The 19,428-nt window shown below is 40.9% G+C and overlaps 1 protein-coding gene across 1 annotated transcript in view; it reads left to right on the top strand.

The window, feature by feature from the left end:
- The first annotated feature begins 3,721 nt into the window (after positions 1 to 3,721).
- LIN7B (lin-7 cell polarity scaffold B) overlaps positions 3,722 to 19,428 on the top strand; it is a 192,910-nt gene continuing 177,203 nt past the window's right edge. The window contains exon 1 of the mRNA XM_089671607.1: positions 3,722 to 3,887. Within this exon, the coding sequence (XP_089527733.1) occupies positions 3,851 to 3,887 (37 nt within the window). The 5' untranslated portion in view covers positions 3,722 to 3,850. The remainder of the gene's footprint in view (positions 3,888 to 19,428) is intronic.

The following is a 19,428-nucleotide window of genomic DNA, read 5'->3' as shown; positions in this document are numbered from 1 at the left end:
AATGTACGGTGGGCACAGTTGCTGACCGGGTATATTTTCCTGCCATTAACCACAAATGTTAACCATTTTTTCCTCCTGATTACCACGAATACTGGGTATTTTTCCTTCCCCTGACCACCAATACTGGGCATTTTTCCACCACCTGATCACAGATGGCAAATATTTTCTTTCTGCCTACGCATCAATACCAAGCATTTTCTCTTCTGACTACAGACACTGACCATGTTTTCCTTCCAATAATATAAGTGGCACTTTAACACTATGACATGGTTATGTTACCTACTCACTGCATAGTTACATAGTTAGTCTGGCTGAAAAAAAGACAAAACTCCATCCAGTTCAACCATTAAAAAAAGAAAAAAAGTTATAATCCTATACCCACAGTTGATCCAGAGGAAGGCAAAAAACCCCCCAGCAAAGCATGATCCAATTTGCTCCTGCAGGGAAAAAAATCCTTCCTGATCCCCTGAGAGGCAATTGGATATTCTCTGGATCAACTTTACCTATAAATATTAGTATCCAGTTATATTTTGTGTATCTGGGAAAGAATCCAGGCCTTTTTAAAGCAATCCACTGAGCTGGCCAGAATCAACTCTTGAGGGAGTCTATTCCACATTTTCACAGCTCTCACTGTGAAGAAACCGTTCCGTGTTTGGAGCTTAAATTTCTTTTCCTCCACATGTAAAGAGTGCCTCCTTGTGCTCTGTGATGACCTCAGGGTGAATAACTCTACACCAAGTTCACTATATGAACCACTGATGTATTTATACATGGTGATCATATCCCCCCTTAATCTCCTCTTCTCAAGAGAGAATAAATTCAGTTCCTCTAATTTTTCCTCATAGCTGAGCTCCTCCATGCCTCTTATCAGTTTGGTTGCCCTTCTATGTACTTTCTCCAGTTCCCCAATGTTCTTTTTGTGAATTAGTGCCCACAACTGAACTGCATATTCCAGATGAGGTCTTACTAGTGATTTGTACAGGGGGAAATGATATTTCTCTCTCTGGAGTCTACACCTCTTATAATACAAGAGAGGATTTTGAACCACAGCTTGGCATTGCTTGCCATTATTAAGCTTGTGATCTACCAGAACCCCGAGATCCTTCTCCACCATTGTTTCCCCCAGTTGTGCCCCCCTAGAATGTATGATGCGTGCATATTCTTAGTCCCCAAGTGCATAACCTTATCAACATCAAACCTCATTTGCCACATAGTTGACTAATTAAACAGTGAATTGAGGTCAGCTTGTAAGTTGAAGACATCCTGTTAGGACTTTATTCCACTGCAAAGCTTGGTGTCATCTGCAAAGACTGAAATTGTATTTTTAATCCCAGATCCTTTATTATTTATAAATATATTAAAAAGTAAGGGTCCCAACACTGAACCTTGGGGTACACCACTAATAACCCTAGACCATTCAGAGTATGAATCATTAACCACTACTCTTTGAATATGATCTTTTAGCCAGTTTTCTATCCATTTACATACTGATTTTCCCAAGCCTGTAGACTTTACCTTACACATTAGTTGTGTGTGGGGAACTGTGTCAAACGCTTGTGCAAAATCCAAGTATACCACGTCCACCGCCACCCCTCTGTCCAAGGTTTTATTAACCTCCTTATAAAAAGAAATCAGATTTGTTTGACAACTTCTGTCTTTGTTGCTTAAAATATTTTTTCCAGCAAGAACACAGCTATGTGGTCTTTTATTAAACTCTCCAGTATCTTCCCAACTATAGAAGTTAAACTAACAGGTCTATAATTACTTGGTAAATATTTTGATCCTTTTTAAATATAGGCATCACATTTGCCTTACACCAGTCCAGTGGTACTATGCCAGTCATCAAAGAGTCCCTAAAAATGAGAAACAATGGCTTTGAAATGACAGAGCTCAATTCTTTAAGGACCCGTGGGTGTATGCCATCCGGTCCAGGTGCTTTATTCACCTTTATTCTGTCTAAATATTTTTGGATCATATTAATTGTGAGCCAATGTGGATCATCTGGAGCTGTGTCGATACTATGCCCATTATGGACAAGAGCTCCCACATGCTCCTTTGTATACGCAGAGCTGAAGAAGGTATTTAATAAAATACTGCCTTTTTTAACCCCACTACCATGCAAATTGACCAGTGGTTGTGCAGTCCCATGCACTTGAATAGGTTGCAATCTGTGCTGCAATATGTATATACAACCATACAGCTACCTTTGCAGCTTAGAGTGACAGTAAAAATGTGGCTCAACCGTGAGTTTTTACCTCCTTTAGGCTTTAGGCTCCTTTCACATGGGTTTTCTGATCAGGTCCATCTGTCAGTTTTTAAGATGGATCTGATCAGAACCTCCATGCAAATCTACCTGCAGGCAGATGTGAAAGGAATTGCATCTGTTAATAAACACTTACCTCCGAGTCTGTCTATGATCATAGAAAAATAGAGCAAGACCGTATACTTTATTGGCTTTAAACATGATGGTTCAGATATAGCCTGATGTAAACAGACACAAGGCTGTTCACATTCAGTCGCTCATAGAGCCATCACAGGTCCTGCACAGTCCACTGTTAAAATGCAGGCACAAACTGAACAGGAACAGATGTCACAAAATTGACATCTATTCCGTTCTGCTCTGATTCAGCAGGAGAGCTGTTCACGAATCCCCTGCTGAATGGAGCGCAGCCAGCTGCAGATCCCCTAACCTTTCACAATGCCTTCCAACTCCCATAGTGGCCCCCACCCTCCCAATGTGGCATGTAGTACCATTCAATCTCCCACAGTGTCCCTGACCCCCTGAGAACCCTTAACCTTCCACATTGCCAGCCAGTGCCCTGCAGTGCTTCCTAGCTCTCAGCAGAACCTCCAGCCTCCCAAAGTGCCCCCAACCTACAACAGTGTTTCCCCACCATCATGGGGTCCTGCAGTCTCACTCATTACCCCTGCAAAGCTCACAGCCTCCTGGAGAGGCCCTATCCCACACAGTTCTTCTCCACTCCCTCGGGAAACCTTATCCTCTACAAGATCACCAAGTCAGCTGGAGAGTCCCCTAAGTCCCTCAAGAACCCCCATCTCCCCCACCCCCTTTCCCACAGTGATATCAAGCATCATTCAGAGCCTTCCAGCATTTTAATACATGTTTTGAATTTCCATTATTTTTTTGTGTGAGTATAAATGTTTTTTTAATACGTTGGGGGCACAGAAGGTTTTGGAAGAATTTACTGGGCCCTGGTCTCAATAATATCAGGAACCAGTGGCCTAGAGCACCTTTCAGATTGCTTGTTTAATTTGAAAGATAGTTCTATATTTGGAACCACAGCTCCATATTTGCATCAGCTTTCTGTTTGCCTTGACATCTTTTGTACTTTCATTTTACCAGTGTGGGATAAAAATTAAAAAATGAAACCTTGTTGGCTGAAATTGGCAACCTTTGCTTTTCCAGCTCTGCAGTGGTCATGTCTCTGCTTAATGTATGAAATCATTTGGTTGTTATGGGCAAGCTTTTTTTTTTTGCATTAGTCGATTTTATGTGTTTACTGTAGGTAGCAGCTCTACTAAAGCTCCAGGTTTTATTCACTGTGAAAATAATTATAGCTTGTTGCTAAAGACAACAACTCCGATCTTCACAAATCACACACGCTACCGCATTTTTCAGTGATGTCCTGCATACATCAGCTTGCATTGTATAGAAGAAAAGCCAAGGACCCTCATTGTTCTGACACAAGCTGCCAATGTATAGAGGAGGATGATACGAGAGCAGTCTCCATGCATGCAGCATCTCCAAGGCTCGTGGGCTGAGCAGCCTGCACCGTCTCCTCCTCCTTTACAGTGGGGAACTCTTGGGCATGTGACTGCTTGAGTTAAGATGGCAGCTCTGTCTGAACCCTTAGGTCTGGAGAGAGGTAGGAGATATGATGCATGTTTCATTGCAGGGGCTGGGATTTTTTGCCTGTAGCCAGAGGGAGGAGGGGACAGATGAATGACTTGTTTGTTCCCTCATCTTATTTTTGTCTTCCCTTTTTTATTTTCACTGGCCTCAACCTGATAATCAGGGAAGTGAGAGTGATTTGCAATATAACCTTGCGCTTGCCTCTCCTGTATTCTGCTGCTCCGCAAACCACTGCAGATAACAGCTTTCCAATTCTGCCTAATCGCTTCAGTAAACATTAGATTACTCACTCCTGTGTTTTCATCTTACCCCATCTTCAGAGCTGCCATTCATTATCATTTACACTTGTTAGAGTTCTATTAGGACAGCTGCTGCTATTTTCTAAGCGCAGTGATTGAGAAGGGCACCTATAGATAGATGCAGATGGGAAAAAAATGTTGCATGTACCAACAGATTTAAAAATCCACTTGGCCTTGCTTGAAACATGCATTAAAGGGACCCACCTTAAACTAATAATCATAAAGATTAGAAATCGCAAACTAACCAACTAGATCTCTAATCACAAGAGTCACATTACCCCCTGGTCACATCAAAGCCGATTTTGAAATAGTGCGACTTACAGTGAAGTCGCACTATTTCAAAATCAGGTGACCTGCCGATTTTATTGTGATTTGCAAGACATCTGACACAGATGTCTATGCAAATAGCGACACAAGTAGTATATGTACTACCTTAAAAATCGGTGTGGCTCCAACCAAGTCGGAACCTCACCAATATGACTGCTCTAATAGCGGACAATAAGATGCTACTTGGCATACGATTTGCAAGTTGCCTGGCATGCAGATCGCATGCCAAGTTGCACCTGATGTGACCGGGGGCTTATAGTCTGAAGCAGATGGTGTCTCTGATGGTGTTAAAGTGCTGACAGGAATCTTATGACCATAGGTGTACACTGGAGGTGGTGGGATATGCACTGCCTCACATGCAAAAGTGCTCTGCAGTTTCTAATTGGAAATTGTGTAACAAAAGAATTTACTACTGATTGTGCTGCCACATTAAAGCAGTATAAAACTCAAAAGCAAGCATTTATTATACTTCGGCGTACCAATTCTTAGATGTGATGGCTGCATTAACTTTCTATTTTAGGCTTTATTTGTTTTAACACTGATGGGGGTGCTTTTAATGATCAGCTTTGATATATTTATATAAAACCTTTATCACAAAAAGAAAAAACTGTTGCTGTAATTGCTAAAAAAAAGTGTTATCTGGTGTTCAGCTGGAATTTGTTAGTGTATCTAAATCTGCTAGTGCACCTAACACTCCCCCTGCCCGAGACTGACAATGCTGCTGTCCAATGGTGTTTTTATTACATCTCTATACAGAGTAGAGGAACTCAGGAGATGTGTTCCTGGCCAGATCACCAAATGAGAACACAGGAACAAAATATCCAAAAAAGAAAACAAATACAGCCACCTCATTCAATAATTAGTAAACTGCAATATATCACATTTTTTTGTTTTGCATTTAATAGCGCTGTATAGGAGAAGCTTGGGGTTTTCAAGAAAACATACATTCAGTGCCCATTCACATATACTGTATGCGGATTGGAAGCGGTTTTAACAGCTTTAGGAAATAAACCCCACATGCCAAAGTTGCAGAATTGGGTTTGAGCACTAAGGTTGGTTTTGTCCTTGTTAATGAAGGAGTTAATATATTTAAACCACAGGTGGAATGTATTATCAGATTATCAGCGTGATAAAAAATAAATCTATTTTCACAACTATAAATACTATAACAGCAGTGAAAACATTTTTCATGCAATGTGGTAACGTTTTTGGAGCTTACAGTTCACCACATTTTTCAGCCGATGGTCAATATCTGGTCATCAAAATGTAATGAGCTCTCTCCACCTCTGGTAAATTGCAAGCTGTTATGGAGAAGTTGTAAAATGCAAACTGCATGGAAATGGGTCCTTCTATGAAATGCCTACTCTGTGTTTGCATACCTTACTTCACTCACTACTGTATAGGGGAAAATACAATAAAGGTTCCAAGAGGTGTATAGAGTAGTGAAGTGCTAACGAAAAGGATCATTTTATGCTGATGGACTTTTATGTTATCCAAGGATCACACATTACCAGGGGCGGACTGACAACTCATGGGGCCCCCGGGCAATAGGGGATCATGGGGCCGCTATGTCCTTGCCCAAACTCAAAAAAGCCTATGAAAAAGGTACCATGGGCATCTCATGGGGCCCTCTACTGACCCCGGGGCCTTGGGCAGTGCCCGAGTTTCCAAATGGTCAGTCCGCCCCTGCACATTACAGACTTCAAAAGAAGAATTATGAATTTTATTTATAACCTAAAAAAAGAAAAAAAAATCCCTTTTAAAAGAAGTTAGAATACAAATAAACAAAACATTAAAATCATCTGCATAATAGTATCTCCTAGTTGGTGTGGTACTCAATATTTCACATTTTATCACTATACTAGTATAGGTGACCGTTTATGAAAGAGAGAAAAGCCGAGATTCTGATGATCACAGCTGATCTCTCAGGTGTGCCAGTTTATGACGCAGAGATGAGGAGCAGAGGCCATGTTCTTCACTTCTCATCACAGGGCATAGCCTTCTGTCATTCACTTTTACAGAGATGGCCAGTTTATGAAGGTAACATATTAAGATCTCACTGGCCATCTCTGTAACATATCTCTGTTCCAGATTTTCCAGCCCCGAGCTGGTGAATATGGGTGAGAAGCTGCTGTGATGTGAGGAAGAAGGCTTCTTTTTTCCTAATATCAGCACTAGCTGGGTTAAACAATGATGTAAATATATACTGTACAGTGTGTGTGTATATATATATATATACACACACATACATACATACATACATATACACACACACACACACACACAGTATAGTTATAATGAATTGTTGTTTAGGACCCAATGACATCTGAACAATGTTGAATTGTTGGCAAAACTGCACAATTCTTACCGCAATTCCAAATTGTGCTAAAATACGCAGAGCACTTTTGACAAATCTGCTATCAATGCGCATTGAAAAAACACACAACGCTCCATGTCTAAAAGGGTTCAATTTGGCTTTTTGTGCCTTTTTAATGCACATTTTGGTGCAGTTTTTTAAAGAAACATTTTGCAAATTTTTTAAAGTGTGTTTTGAAATTTTTATGTGCATGTTGGTGCTGTTTTACCAGCTATTTTGGCTAATTTTTTACCTGTGTTTTTGTGTGTTCTGGAAAGGCATGCAAAATGCATGTTATGTTCATGGTGCCATTATTTGTTAACCACTTGCCCTCCTGAGGATTTACCCCCCTTCCTGACTAAGCCTCTTTTTGCTACTCGGCGCTGCACTAATTCAACTGATAATTGCGCGGTCATGCAATACTGTACCCAAATGAATACGTATTTTTTTCACACAAATAGAGCTTTCTTTTGGTGGTATTTGATCACCTGTGCACTTTTTATTTTTTGCGCTATAAACAAAAAACGACAGAACATTTTGAAGAAAAACAATATTTTTTACTTTCGGCTATAAAAAATATATAGTAAACTCAAAGATAGTTATAAATTTAGGCCAAAATGCATTCTGCTACATGTTTTGGTAAAAAAAATCCCAATAAGTGTATATTGATTGCTTTGTGTGAAAGTTATAGTGTCTACAAACTATGGTATAGATACTGCAATTTACACCTTTTTCTTTGCTATACAGTACTGCACTAGTTTAACTGACAATTGCACGGTCATGCAATACGGTACATAAATGAAATTTATGTCCTTTTTTTTTTTTACACAAAGAGAGCTTTATTTTGGTGGTATAATAAATAAGGCAGGTAAATGTGAGGGCACATAAAGAGTAAAAGCAGCTGTGCACCAGGTTACCATAAAAAAACTCTAAAGGACAATATAAATAAAACGTGCAGCGCTATAAATGGATCATTCAAAATATTCAAATAAGGCACAGGTATATTATATACAGTTCATCAGGTGACTTGAAGTGCTCTATAGGAGGATATAGGAATATTAGAGCACTTCAAGTCACCTGATGAACTGTATATAATATACCTATGCCTTTATTTGAATGTTTTGAATACTCATAACTTGATTCATTTATAGCGCTGCACATTTTATTTATATTTTTATTTTGGTGGTATTTTATCACCTGTGCGCTTTTTATTTTTGGCGCTTTAAACAAAAAAATTGAGAAAAGAAATGTTTTTGAAAAAAACGATATTTTCTCATTTCTGTCATAAAAAATATCCAAAAAAACTAAAATTTCATCATAACTTTAGGCCAAAATGTATTCTGCTACATGTTTTTGGTAAAAAAAAATCCCAAAATTTGTATATTGATTGCTTTGTGTGAAAGTTATAGCGGCTACAAACTATGGTATAGATAATGGAATTTACACAGCTTTTCCTTTCTGACTGCTCATCACATTTCTTGAGGTGCTAAAATACCAGGACAGTACAAACATCCCCAAATGACCCCTTTTCGGAAAGTAGGCACCCTAAGCTATCTGCTGAGAGGCATATTGAGTCCATAGAAGATTTATTTTTTTCCACAAGTTTCTGGAAAATGACAAAAACTTTTTTTTTTACACAAACTTGTCATTTAAATTATATATTTCTCACACAAGTCATGGGTATATGTGGAATTACACCCTAAAAGACATTCTGCTACTTCTACCGAGTATGGGGATACCACATATCTGAGACTTTTTGGGAGCCTAGCCACATACAGGAGCCTGAAATCCAATGATCACTTTAAAAGCCTGAAGGTGCGTAACTTCCTCATTTCACTTCCTCACTACCTATCACAGTTTCAGAGGCCCTGAAATGCCAGGATAGCACCAACCTCCCCCCAAATTACCCCTTTTTGGAAATTAGACACCCCAAGGAATTTAAAAAGATGTTTGATGAGTATTTTGCAGATCTCATTTTTTCTCACAAGGTTTTGAAATATAAAAAAAGAAAAGAAAAAATATGTTTTTGTTTTTTTTTCTTCAGTTTTCAAAAACTTGTGGCAACAAACGAGATCTGCAAAATACTCACCATGTTTCTGATCAAATTCCTTGGGGTGTCTACTTTCCAAAAAGTGGTCATTTGGGGGGGTTTGGTGCTATCCTGGCAATTCAGGGCCTCCGAAACTGTGATAGGTAGTCAGGAAGTGTAATGAGGAAATAAAGCCCTTTAAAAGACTGATGGTGCTTATTGGATTTTGGGGTCCTGCACTTGGCTAGACTGCCAAAACGTCTCTCACATGTGGTACCCCAATACTCAGGAGAAGTAGCAGAATGTATTTTGGGGAGTAATTCCACATATACCCATGGCCTGTGTGAGCAATAAATTATTTAAGTGACAATTTTGTGTAACATTTTATGGGCATTTTATGCCTAGCATTAGAGGTTTATGCCAAATATCACTCACTCTTCTAACCACCTGAAGACCAAGCCTGACACTTTTTGTTCACATGAAAAAAATCTGTAATTTTTGCTAGCAAATTAATTTAAACCCCAGACATTATATATTTTTTTAAAGCAAACAACCTAGTGGGTGCTGCAATTTTTTATGTCACATAGTACTCGCGCAGCGATTTTTCAAACACAATTTGTTTTTAAAAAATACACTTTTTTTACTTTTAATGCAAAAAAACACTAAATATTGGCCAAATATTTGGAAAAATATAAAAGATGATGGTATGCTGAGTAAATAGATACCAAACATGACATGCTTTAAAACTGCGCATGCCCCGTGCAATGGCGACAAACTGCATACCTTTTTAATATCCATAGGCAATGTTTTAAAAACAGGAGAAACAGAAGATAAGTGAGCGCTTATGTGACAATATATACTAAGCAGCAGCTGTACACCAGAAAAGGCACCGTATCAAACCTTCAATAGCATATATATGTAAAGGGAGGGAGGTGCAGCGCTATATATGCAGACAAATGATGAATAAACACCGATAATGCACAATAATAAACGGTGACTGTAAGTTAATAACGCCACTAAATGGTGGCTAAGGTGAGAAAAGTAAACAGTCCAATGAAGGAGTGCTCTTAAGATCCAGGGTGATCTTCAGACGTCCAGTAAAAGGACCATCGGGTGATAAAATATAAAGACTGCGCACTCACCAGATACGCAATCTTTATGCGCATTTGTGTAAATATCACTGGACCTCCTGTGTCATCATCCTGGTCTGGTCAGATCTGGTCAGCATATCCCTCATGGCCTGGTACCCGGATGAATGCAGCTTTTCTGTAGATTTGGCCGGCTCCCACCAGAACTCAAATAAATAGAAAGGGCCACATAGTGTAATATCCTTAGGTATCTTTATTAGGGGCACAGGATAGCAGGAAATCCAACACACAACAAAATGGTACTGACCCAGGAGTAAATCAAAGATGGCCGCCGGGGCCCCTCGTGGTGCCGGCGGTGATGCGTCCAACCTGCTGTAGCCTTCCCTGACGCGTTTCGAGCGAAGGCTCGTAGTCATAGGGGTGCAGCTTACAGTGGTGGACGCAAATGACAGTAGCTAAATACGGACATTGGCGCATGCGCAGTACGTCACGCGCCATTTTCCCTGCGCTGAATGTCCGCGCAACGGGCGCCATTTTGTTGTAGCCCGACCCGATGGCGCATGCGCAAACGCCAATCGTCGGGTGCACAGAGACAAGCAGCGAAATGAATGCTGTGGACAACAGGGCTGGTTTAATCTAATGCTATAAGCACCAGGGATAATACAATCCACAGATTATGGATCACCTGTGCAGGGTAAGACCCAAATGATATGGCTATGGGCAGAAGCAAGAATGGATCCTTAATTAATTAATTGATGGATAGATCCAAAATTCTATTACACAGCCCATATTTATCATAACCAAAATAATGTAAATATATAAGACCTATATATGAATAAAAATATATTTACATAAAAATAAAATTAAATTAAAAATACTTTTAAAATCATATAAAAACCTGGTAATCATGCATACATAAATAATGGCAAATATATGCAATCTGCCAAACAAAAGGATAAATACATCATGAATACCCTTATGTATGAAAATCATTTCTAAACCCGTAATAATCAACAATATATACACTTAATAAAGCTGTAAAATATAACATACATCTGTGGACCTATAGGTCAACAGTGCATGCAAAATATTAAAATACTAACATACTTATTAAAATAAGTTCATCTAAAAACAAGTATATATCATTATAATGGCAAACGGAAACCCTTATAGTTTTAATAAAATACGATAAACACAGATTAGGATCAATGGCAGAGAATTCATATATAAATGTACATATAGAAGGATATCTAAATAGTTTCAATTAACTATTATCAATAAAACTATTGATATCCAATTCTATATTAAGTCCTTTGGGGCGCATACAGTCCATCTGGAATATCCATTTCGTTTCCATTTGCGAGACTGTTCTTTTCTTATTTACGCCCCTCCAGTGGGCTTGTACTATATCAATACCTACAAACTGTAATGAAGATGGGTCCCTATTATGATGGGTCCTGTAGTGTAATGATAAAGAATGATCTTTAAAGCCCTTCTTAATGTTACTAACATGTTCCCGGAGTCTGTCCTTAAGTTTTCTGATGGTGCGCCCAATGTACTGTTTTTTGCACGGACATTGTAAAAGATACACGACATGTTTACTATGACATGATATAAAGTTATTGATCTTAAATGACCTGCCAGTACTGGTCGATGTAAAATTATCCACCCTCTTTTTCCTTTTGTTATTACAGGTGCATATAATACACCTGTTGCATGGAAAAAAGCCGGTAATATTGTTCAAAAAGGAAGTATTCCTAGGAGGGTTGATAATATTTGGGGCTATAAAATTTCTCAGGGATTGAGCTCTCCTGTAGGTGATCTCAGGTCTATCAGGGAGGATTTTAGTTAACACTGGATCCGCCTTCAGAATTTTCCAATTCTGATTAATAATACTTGAGATGGTCTTATATTGTCTAGAAAATGTAGTAACAAAAGGACAAATTTTTTGTGACTTTTGTGAAACATTATTATTAGCGAGCAAAGAATCCCTATCCATGTTTCCTATCTCATGCATAGTGCGGGTAAGACATGTCTCATCGTACCCCTTTTCCAAGAACCTATGTTTTAATATAGATGCTTGTGAAAAAAAGGTATCAACCGAGGTACAGTTTCTTCTCAACCTTAAGAATTGACCTTTCGGTATGTTTGAAAGCCATAGCGGATGATGACAACTGCTAATGGGAATGTAACCGTTGCGGTCTGTTTCTTTGAAAAAGGAAGAAGTTATAATGGTACCTTCTTGGTTTATTAATGTCAAATCCAAGAAATTTACACTAGATTTACTATAATCAAAAGTTAATTTGATATTTAAGGTGTTATTATTAAGAGTGCCAAAAAAATTAACTAATGTCTGTTCATCCCCTTTCCAAATAAGCAGAATGTCATCAATATATCGCCTATAGAAATATAATTCTGGCCAATCTCTGGCGTATATAACGTCCTCCTCCCATCTCGCCATGAACAAATTTGCCAGGCTTGGAGCGAATTTCGCTCCCATAGCCACGCCCCTAGTCTGCAGATAAAAATTACTATCGTACCAAAAATAATTCCTAGTCATAGCAAAATCCAAAAGGGTAAGAATAAACTGTTTATGTAAAGATGACAGAGTAGATTCATTGAGATAAAAATCTACTGCTTGCATACCCTCTATGTGATCAATGCTCGTGTACAAAGAAGCCACGTCAGCTGTAACTAGAAATGTATTTTCATCAACATGGAGACCTTGAATATCCTGTAGCACTTGTTTTGTGTCTCGCAGATAAGATGGCGTTTTCCGTACTAGTGGTTGTAGGAAATAATCTATGTATTGTCCTACTCGAGAACATAAAGATCCAATACCACTTATGATGGGTCTGCCGGGAGGGCTCTCTAAGTTTTTATGTACTTTGGGGAGAATGTACATGACCGGTATCCTAGGGGCCGATGGACATAGAAACTCCTTCTCTCTTTTATTTATAACATTATCTGAATAACCTTTAGCAATGATATTTTTGAGAGATTTTTTATATGCACTCAAAGGATTCTTTGGTAGACGGCAATACGTGTCCACATCTCCAAGAATATTATATACTTCCTTATTATAGCTATCTTTGCTCATTAATACAACTCCTCCTCCTTTATCCGCAGGCCTTATGACTAGGTCTTTCTGGTCGAGGAGGGAATTAATAGCTTTGGAAGTCCCATAATGATCTTTATAGTTCTTTACCTTCACAGCAGCTAAATCTTTAAGTACCGTTTCTTTAAAAGCATTGATATAGCTATTTGTTTGTGGGGGAGGGTTAAATAAAGATGCATTCCTTAAGTTTGACTGGGTATTTGTATTAGTAATATTTTTGACAATAGGATTCGTATAGAAATATTTTTTCAAAGATATTGACCTTACGAATCTATGTATGTCAATATATGTATGAAATTTGTCCAATTTGTTATTCGGTGCAAATTTTAATCCCCTATCTAATAGGTCCAGCTCTTGGGAAGTTAATACCTTCCCACTAAGGTTGAAAATCCCCTTACCCTTTATAGTTTCCTCTTTTTTGGGTTTGTTGACCCTTTTGCCTCCTCTTTTTCCCCTGCTCGAACGCTTCTTTTGCGTGAGCTTCCCTGGTCTAAAAAATGAACCTGGGGTGGGATTCCGATTTTCACTTTGATATGTGGGATGATTAGTTGTTGGGGGATAATAGATATCATTTCTATATGGTGGAGCATATGATGGTTGCCTAAAAGACTGCTGAGGTGTTCTGGGTATAGGTGTCATGAACTCGTCATGCCTATAAGGGGCTCCATAATTCCTTCTTGGGGAATTACAATAGCCATATCCTCTATTGTAATTATTATTAGAGGGTCCCTTACCTTGTTGTTGATATGGTTTTTTAAATTGATTGTCCCTATAACCTTGATTGGGATACCAATCATAGTTTCTAGAGCCTATATTATCGTCTGACATAGACCTCAGTGGTTCAAAACGATTAGTCGTGGGTATATTACTATTGTAAGTAACCCTATTTTCTCCAGATGGCTGAGATTGGTGGTAATAAGCCTGGCGAGAATGATTAGGAACCTTCCTGCCTTTGTTATTTTTCTTAGGTTTGGATGTATGTGAATTAGTCTCCATAGGTGTGGGAGACACATTAACAGGTTCATCTACATCCGTTTGCCATTTAAAAACTTTATTTACAGCATAGTCCCTATGATCACGTATGTATTTCTTACATTTTTTTGTCTTTTGTTCCTTTTCAGTGTGTTCTAAAGACTGTTTCAATTTCTCAGATTCTAATTGATAATCATTCCTCTCCTTGAATGGAATGAGTTTCTCTCGTACCTTATTAATTTCTGTGTCTAGATAAATGAGTTTCTTCTTTTTCCGTGCAATTAAAAACTTAAGTAAATCTAGCCCAGCCAAATTAAAGTACTGTGACCATTCTACTGTACTATTGGTATCTCCCGTTTCAGGGGGGACATTCCATCTTAGGGACCGTGGGACCATTTGTTCCTTAATATATTTATCTAAGAAGGAAATATCCCACAGTGTCCTAACTTCAGATGAGGTTAGGTTATGAAGCTGTGTGAATAATCCCTTGATGTCATCAGATTCTTGTTCTATACTGAAAACATCATCAGATATTTTTGGTCTCATGGACCTTATCTCAAATATGTCAGCCATTTATAAGCTTAACACAACTAGCAGCTCAACTGAAATAGGTAGTAATAATCAGGAGAAACAGAAGATAAGTGAGCGCTTATGTGACAATATATACTAAGCAGCAGCTGTACACCAGAAAAGGCACCGTATCAAACCTTCAATAGCATATATATGTAAAGGGAGGGAGGTGCAGCGCTATATATGCAGACAAATGATGAATAAACACCGATAATGCACAATAATAAACGGTGACTGTAAGTTAATAACGCCACTAAATGGTGGCTAAGGTGAGAAAAGTAAACAGTCCAATGAAGGAGTGCTCTTAAGATCCAGGGTGATCTTCAGACGTCCAGTAAAAGGACCATCGGGTGATAAAATATAAAGACTGCGCACTCACCAGATACGCAATCTTTATGCGCATTTGTGTAAATATCACTGGACCTCCTGTGTCATCATCCTGGTCTGGTCAGATCTGGTCAGCATATCCCTCATGGCCTGGTACCCGGATGAATGCAGCTTTTCTGTAGATTTGGCCGGCTCCCACCAGAACTCAAATAAATAGAAAGGGCCACATAGTGTAATATCCTTAGGTATCTTTATTAGGGGCACAGGATAGCAGGAAATCCAACACACAACAAAATGGTACTGACCCAGGAGTAAATCAAAGATGGCCGCCGGGGCCCCTCGTGGACGTCTGAAGATCACCCTGGATCTTAAGAGCACTCCTTCATTGGACTGTTTACTTTTCTCACCTTAGCCACCATTTAGTGGCGTTATTAACTTACAGTCACCGTTTATTATTGTGCATTATCGGTGTTTATTCATCATTTGTCTGCATATATAGCGCTGCACCTCCCTCCCTTTACATATATATGCTATTGAAGGTTTGATACGGTGCCTTTTCTGGTGTACAGCTGCTGCTTAGTATATATTGTCACATAAGCGCTCACTTATCTTCTGTTTCTCCTGATTATTACTACCTATTTCAGTTGAGCTGCTAGTTGTGTTAAGCTTATAAATGGCTGACATATTTGAGATAAGGTCCATGAGACCAAAAATATCTGATGATGTTTTCAGTATAGAACAAGAATCTGATGACATCAAGGGATTATTCACACAGCTTCATAACCTAACCTCATCTGAAGTTAGGACACTGTGGGATATTTCCTTCTTAGATAAATATATTAAGGAACAAATGGTCCCACGGTCCCTAAGATGGAATGTCCCCCCTGAAACGGGAGATACCAATAGTACAGTAGAATGGTCACAGTACTTTAATTTGGCTGGGCTAGATTTACTTAAGTTTTTAATTGCACGGAAAAAGAAGAAACTCATTTATCTAGACACAGAAATTAATAAGGTACGAGAGAAACTCATTCCATTCAAGGAGAGGAATGATTATCAATTAGAATCTGAGAAATTGAAACAGTCTTTAGAACACACTGAAAAGGAACAAAAGACAAAAAAATGTAAGAAATACATACGTGATCATAGGGACTATGCTGTAAATAAAGTTTTTAAATGGCAAACGGATGTAGATGAACCTGTTAATGTGTCTCCCACACCTATGGAGACTAATTCACATACATCCAAACCTAAGAAAAATAACAAAGGCAGGAAGGTTCCTAATCATTCTCGCCAGGCTTATTACCACCAATCTCAGCCATCTGGAGAAAATAGGGTTACTTACAATAGTAATATACCCACGACTAATCGTTTTGAACCACTGAGGTCTATGTCAGACGATAATATAGGCTCTAGAAACTATGATTGGTATCCCAATCAAGGTTATAGGGACAATCAATTTAAAAAACCATATCAACAACAAGGTAAGGGACCCTCTAATAATAATTACAATAGAGGATATGGCTATTGTAATTCCCCAAGAAGGAATTATGGAGCCCCTTATAGGCATGACGAGTTCATGACACCTATACCCAGAACACCTCAGCAGTCTTTTAGGCAACCATCATATGCTCCACCATATAGAAATGATATCTATTATCCCCCAACAACTAATCATCCCACATATCAAAGTGAAAATCGGAATCCCACCCCGGTTCATTTTTTAGACCAGGGAAGCTCACGCAAAAGAAGCGTTCGAGCAGGGGAAAAAGAGGAGGCAAAAGGGTCAACAAACCCAAAAAAGAGGAAACTATAAAGGGTAAGGGGATTTTCAACCTTAGTGGGAAGGTATTAACTTCCCAAGAGCTGGACCTATTAGATAGGGGATTAAAATTTGCACCGAATAACAAATTGGACAAATTTCATACATATATTGACATTAGAGATGAGCGAAGAAATGAAAAATTCGATTCGACTGATTCGGCGAATTCGTGGACAATATTCGATTCGAGTCGAATAAATTCGCTGTGAATTTAACTTAAAAAAGGGTGTTTCTAGGCTTCAGAGAGACTTAATATTAGTGCAGAACACTGTACCTTTAATTTAAATGCCCTTGGAGTCTGCTGGGGAAGAGAAATAATACTGTCAGTCAGTATGACATGCAGATGAGTGCCGTCGATCTTAGAATCACCGCACACTTCACTCATTTGGGCAGTCACGGGGCCAAAACCAGAGTGTGGAGCCACAGTGTGGCGGTGGAGGCAGCAGCAATGGGAGGCCATACAGCACCCTATGACAAAAATGGAAACCACCAGCAGTGTGAGGAGACCTGAAAGTGGCACATGGCAGAGTGTGGCGATAGAGACAGCAGCAATGGGAGGCCGTACAGGGACCCATGACACACTCTGGACCTGGCAGCAGCATGAGGAGGCGGTACAGGGGCCCATGACAGATTACGGGCCTGGCAGCAGCATGAGGAGTCGGTACAGGGGCCCATGGCAGATTACGGGCCTGGCAGCAGCAATGGGAGGCCGTACAGGGACCCATGACACACTCTGGACCTGGCAGCAGCATGGGGAGGCGGTACAGGGGCCCATGACAGATTACGGGCCTGGCAGCAGCATGAGGAGTCGGTACGGGGGCCCATGACACACTCTGGACCTGGCAGCAGCATGAGGAGGCGGTACAGGGGCGCATGACAGATTACGAGCCTGGCAGCAGCAACTTGGACAGGAGGACGTTCAGCTTCTGCACCGTCGGGTGCGTGCTCGCAAACTGTTGTCTCTTGGAAACGGATTCCAAGAAAGACTGCTGACGGAATCCGTGAAGAGGAGTAGCAGGAGAAGGAGCATCTGAACGAGCGGAATATGCCAACAAGCGACAACAGTGGCCCATGACAGATTACGGGCCTGGCAGCAGCATGAGGAGTCGGTACGGGGGCCCATGGCAGATTACGGGCCTGGCAGCAGCTATGGGAGGCCCGTAATCTGCCAGCACCCTATGACAAAAAATGGAACCCACCAGCAGTGTGAGGAGACCTGAAAGTGGCACATGGCAGAGTGTGGCGATGGAGACAGCAGCAATGGGAGGCCGTACAGGGACCCATGAGAGACTCTGGACCTGGCAGCAGCATGAGGAGGCGGTATAGGGGCCCATGGCAGATTAGGGGCCTGGCAGCAGCTATGGGAGGCCCGTAATCTGCCAGCACCCTATGACAAAAAATGGAACACACCAGCAGTGTGAGGAGACCTGAAAGTGGCACATGGCAGAGTGTGGCGATGGAGGCAGCAGCAATGGGAGGCCGTACAGGGACCCATGAGAGACTCTGGACTTGGCAGCAGCATGAGGAGGCGGTATAGGGGCCCATGGCAGATTAGGGGCCTGGCAGCAGCTATGGGAGGCCCGTAATCTGCCAGCACCCTATGACAAAAAATGGAACACACCAGCAGTGTGAGGAGACCTGAAAGTGGCACATGTTTGGGGCATGATTCATGGCGGATTTAGTCAGTTGTGTCAGGAACTGGTGGTTTGAAATCCAGACTAATCCACGCCTGATTCATTTTCACAAACGTGAGTCTCTCCACACTTTGGGTGGACAGTCGTGTCCTCCGCGGAGTTGCAATACCTCCTGCCGCACTAAACACGCGCTCCGATGCCACGCTACTGGCCGGGCATGACAGCCTTTCAAGGGCAAATTCAGCTAGTTGGGGCCAAAGGTCAAGTTTCGTTGCCCAGTAGTCAAGGGGATTGTCTACCTCGGTTGGCAGGGTGCTGTCCAAGTAGGCCTAAGCCTGTTGTTTGAGGTCCTGCTCCAGGTCCACCTGATGCTGCTGCTGCTGCTGCGGCTGGTTAGTAGTTTCCTCACTGCGCTGGTGAAGAAAGCTACTCATCATCGACTGCAGACTGAGGCAGCCGCTGCTGGTGGAGCTGCCACTGCTCCTACCACCCCACCCCTCCCCTGCTGCCATGGCAGCGGAACACGAGCGCACAGGGCCCACAGTGTCTGAGGATGGACGTTGGCGCAGACAGGCAGAGACCAGCTGACTACATAGGTGTTTTTTATAGTACGTTATTTTGGCCTCCCTCTCAGCAGGTGTGAAAAAGGCCACCATTTTTGAACGGTAGCGAGGGTCCAACAAGGTGGACAGCCAAAAGTCATCCCTCTGTCTGATGGTTATTATTCGGCTGTCGCTACGCAAGCAACCGAGCATGCTATGGGCCATTTGTGCCAAGGAATGCGAGGGACTCCCTGCCTCCATCTCCACAGCATACTGCCACGGTGCGTCTAGGTCCTCTGTCTCCTCTTCCTCCTCCTCTACCAGATGCTCCTGCTCCTCCACTCCTGTCCGCTGAGTGGAAAAACCACCCATTTCACTCAATAATTCCTGAGCACCAATGTCCTCCTCTACCTCCTCCTCTTCTTCCAGTCCTGCCCCCACAGGGGCCATGTGGCGTTGAGATCTGTGCG

Source organism: Staurois parvus, unplaced genomic scaffold (assembly GCF_062004578.1).
Source record: "Staurois parvus isolate SC_StPar_1 unplaced genomic scaffold, SC_StPar_1.0 ptg000108l, whole genome shotgun sequence".
Classification (NCBI taxonomy): Eukaryota; Metazoa; Chordata; class Amphibia; order Anura; family Ranidae; genus Staurois; species Staurois parvus.
The sequence above is the reverse complement of the archived record's forward strand: the minus strand, read 5'-3'. Positions and strand labels throughout refer to the sequence as shown.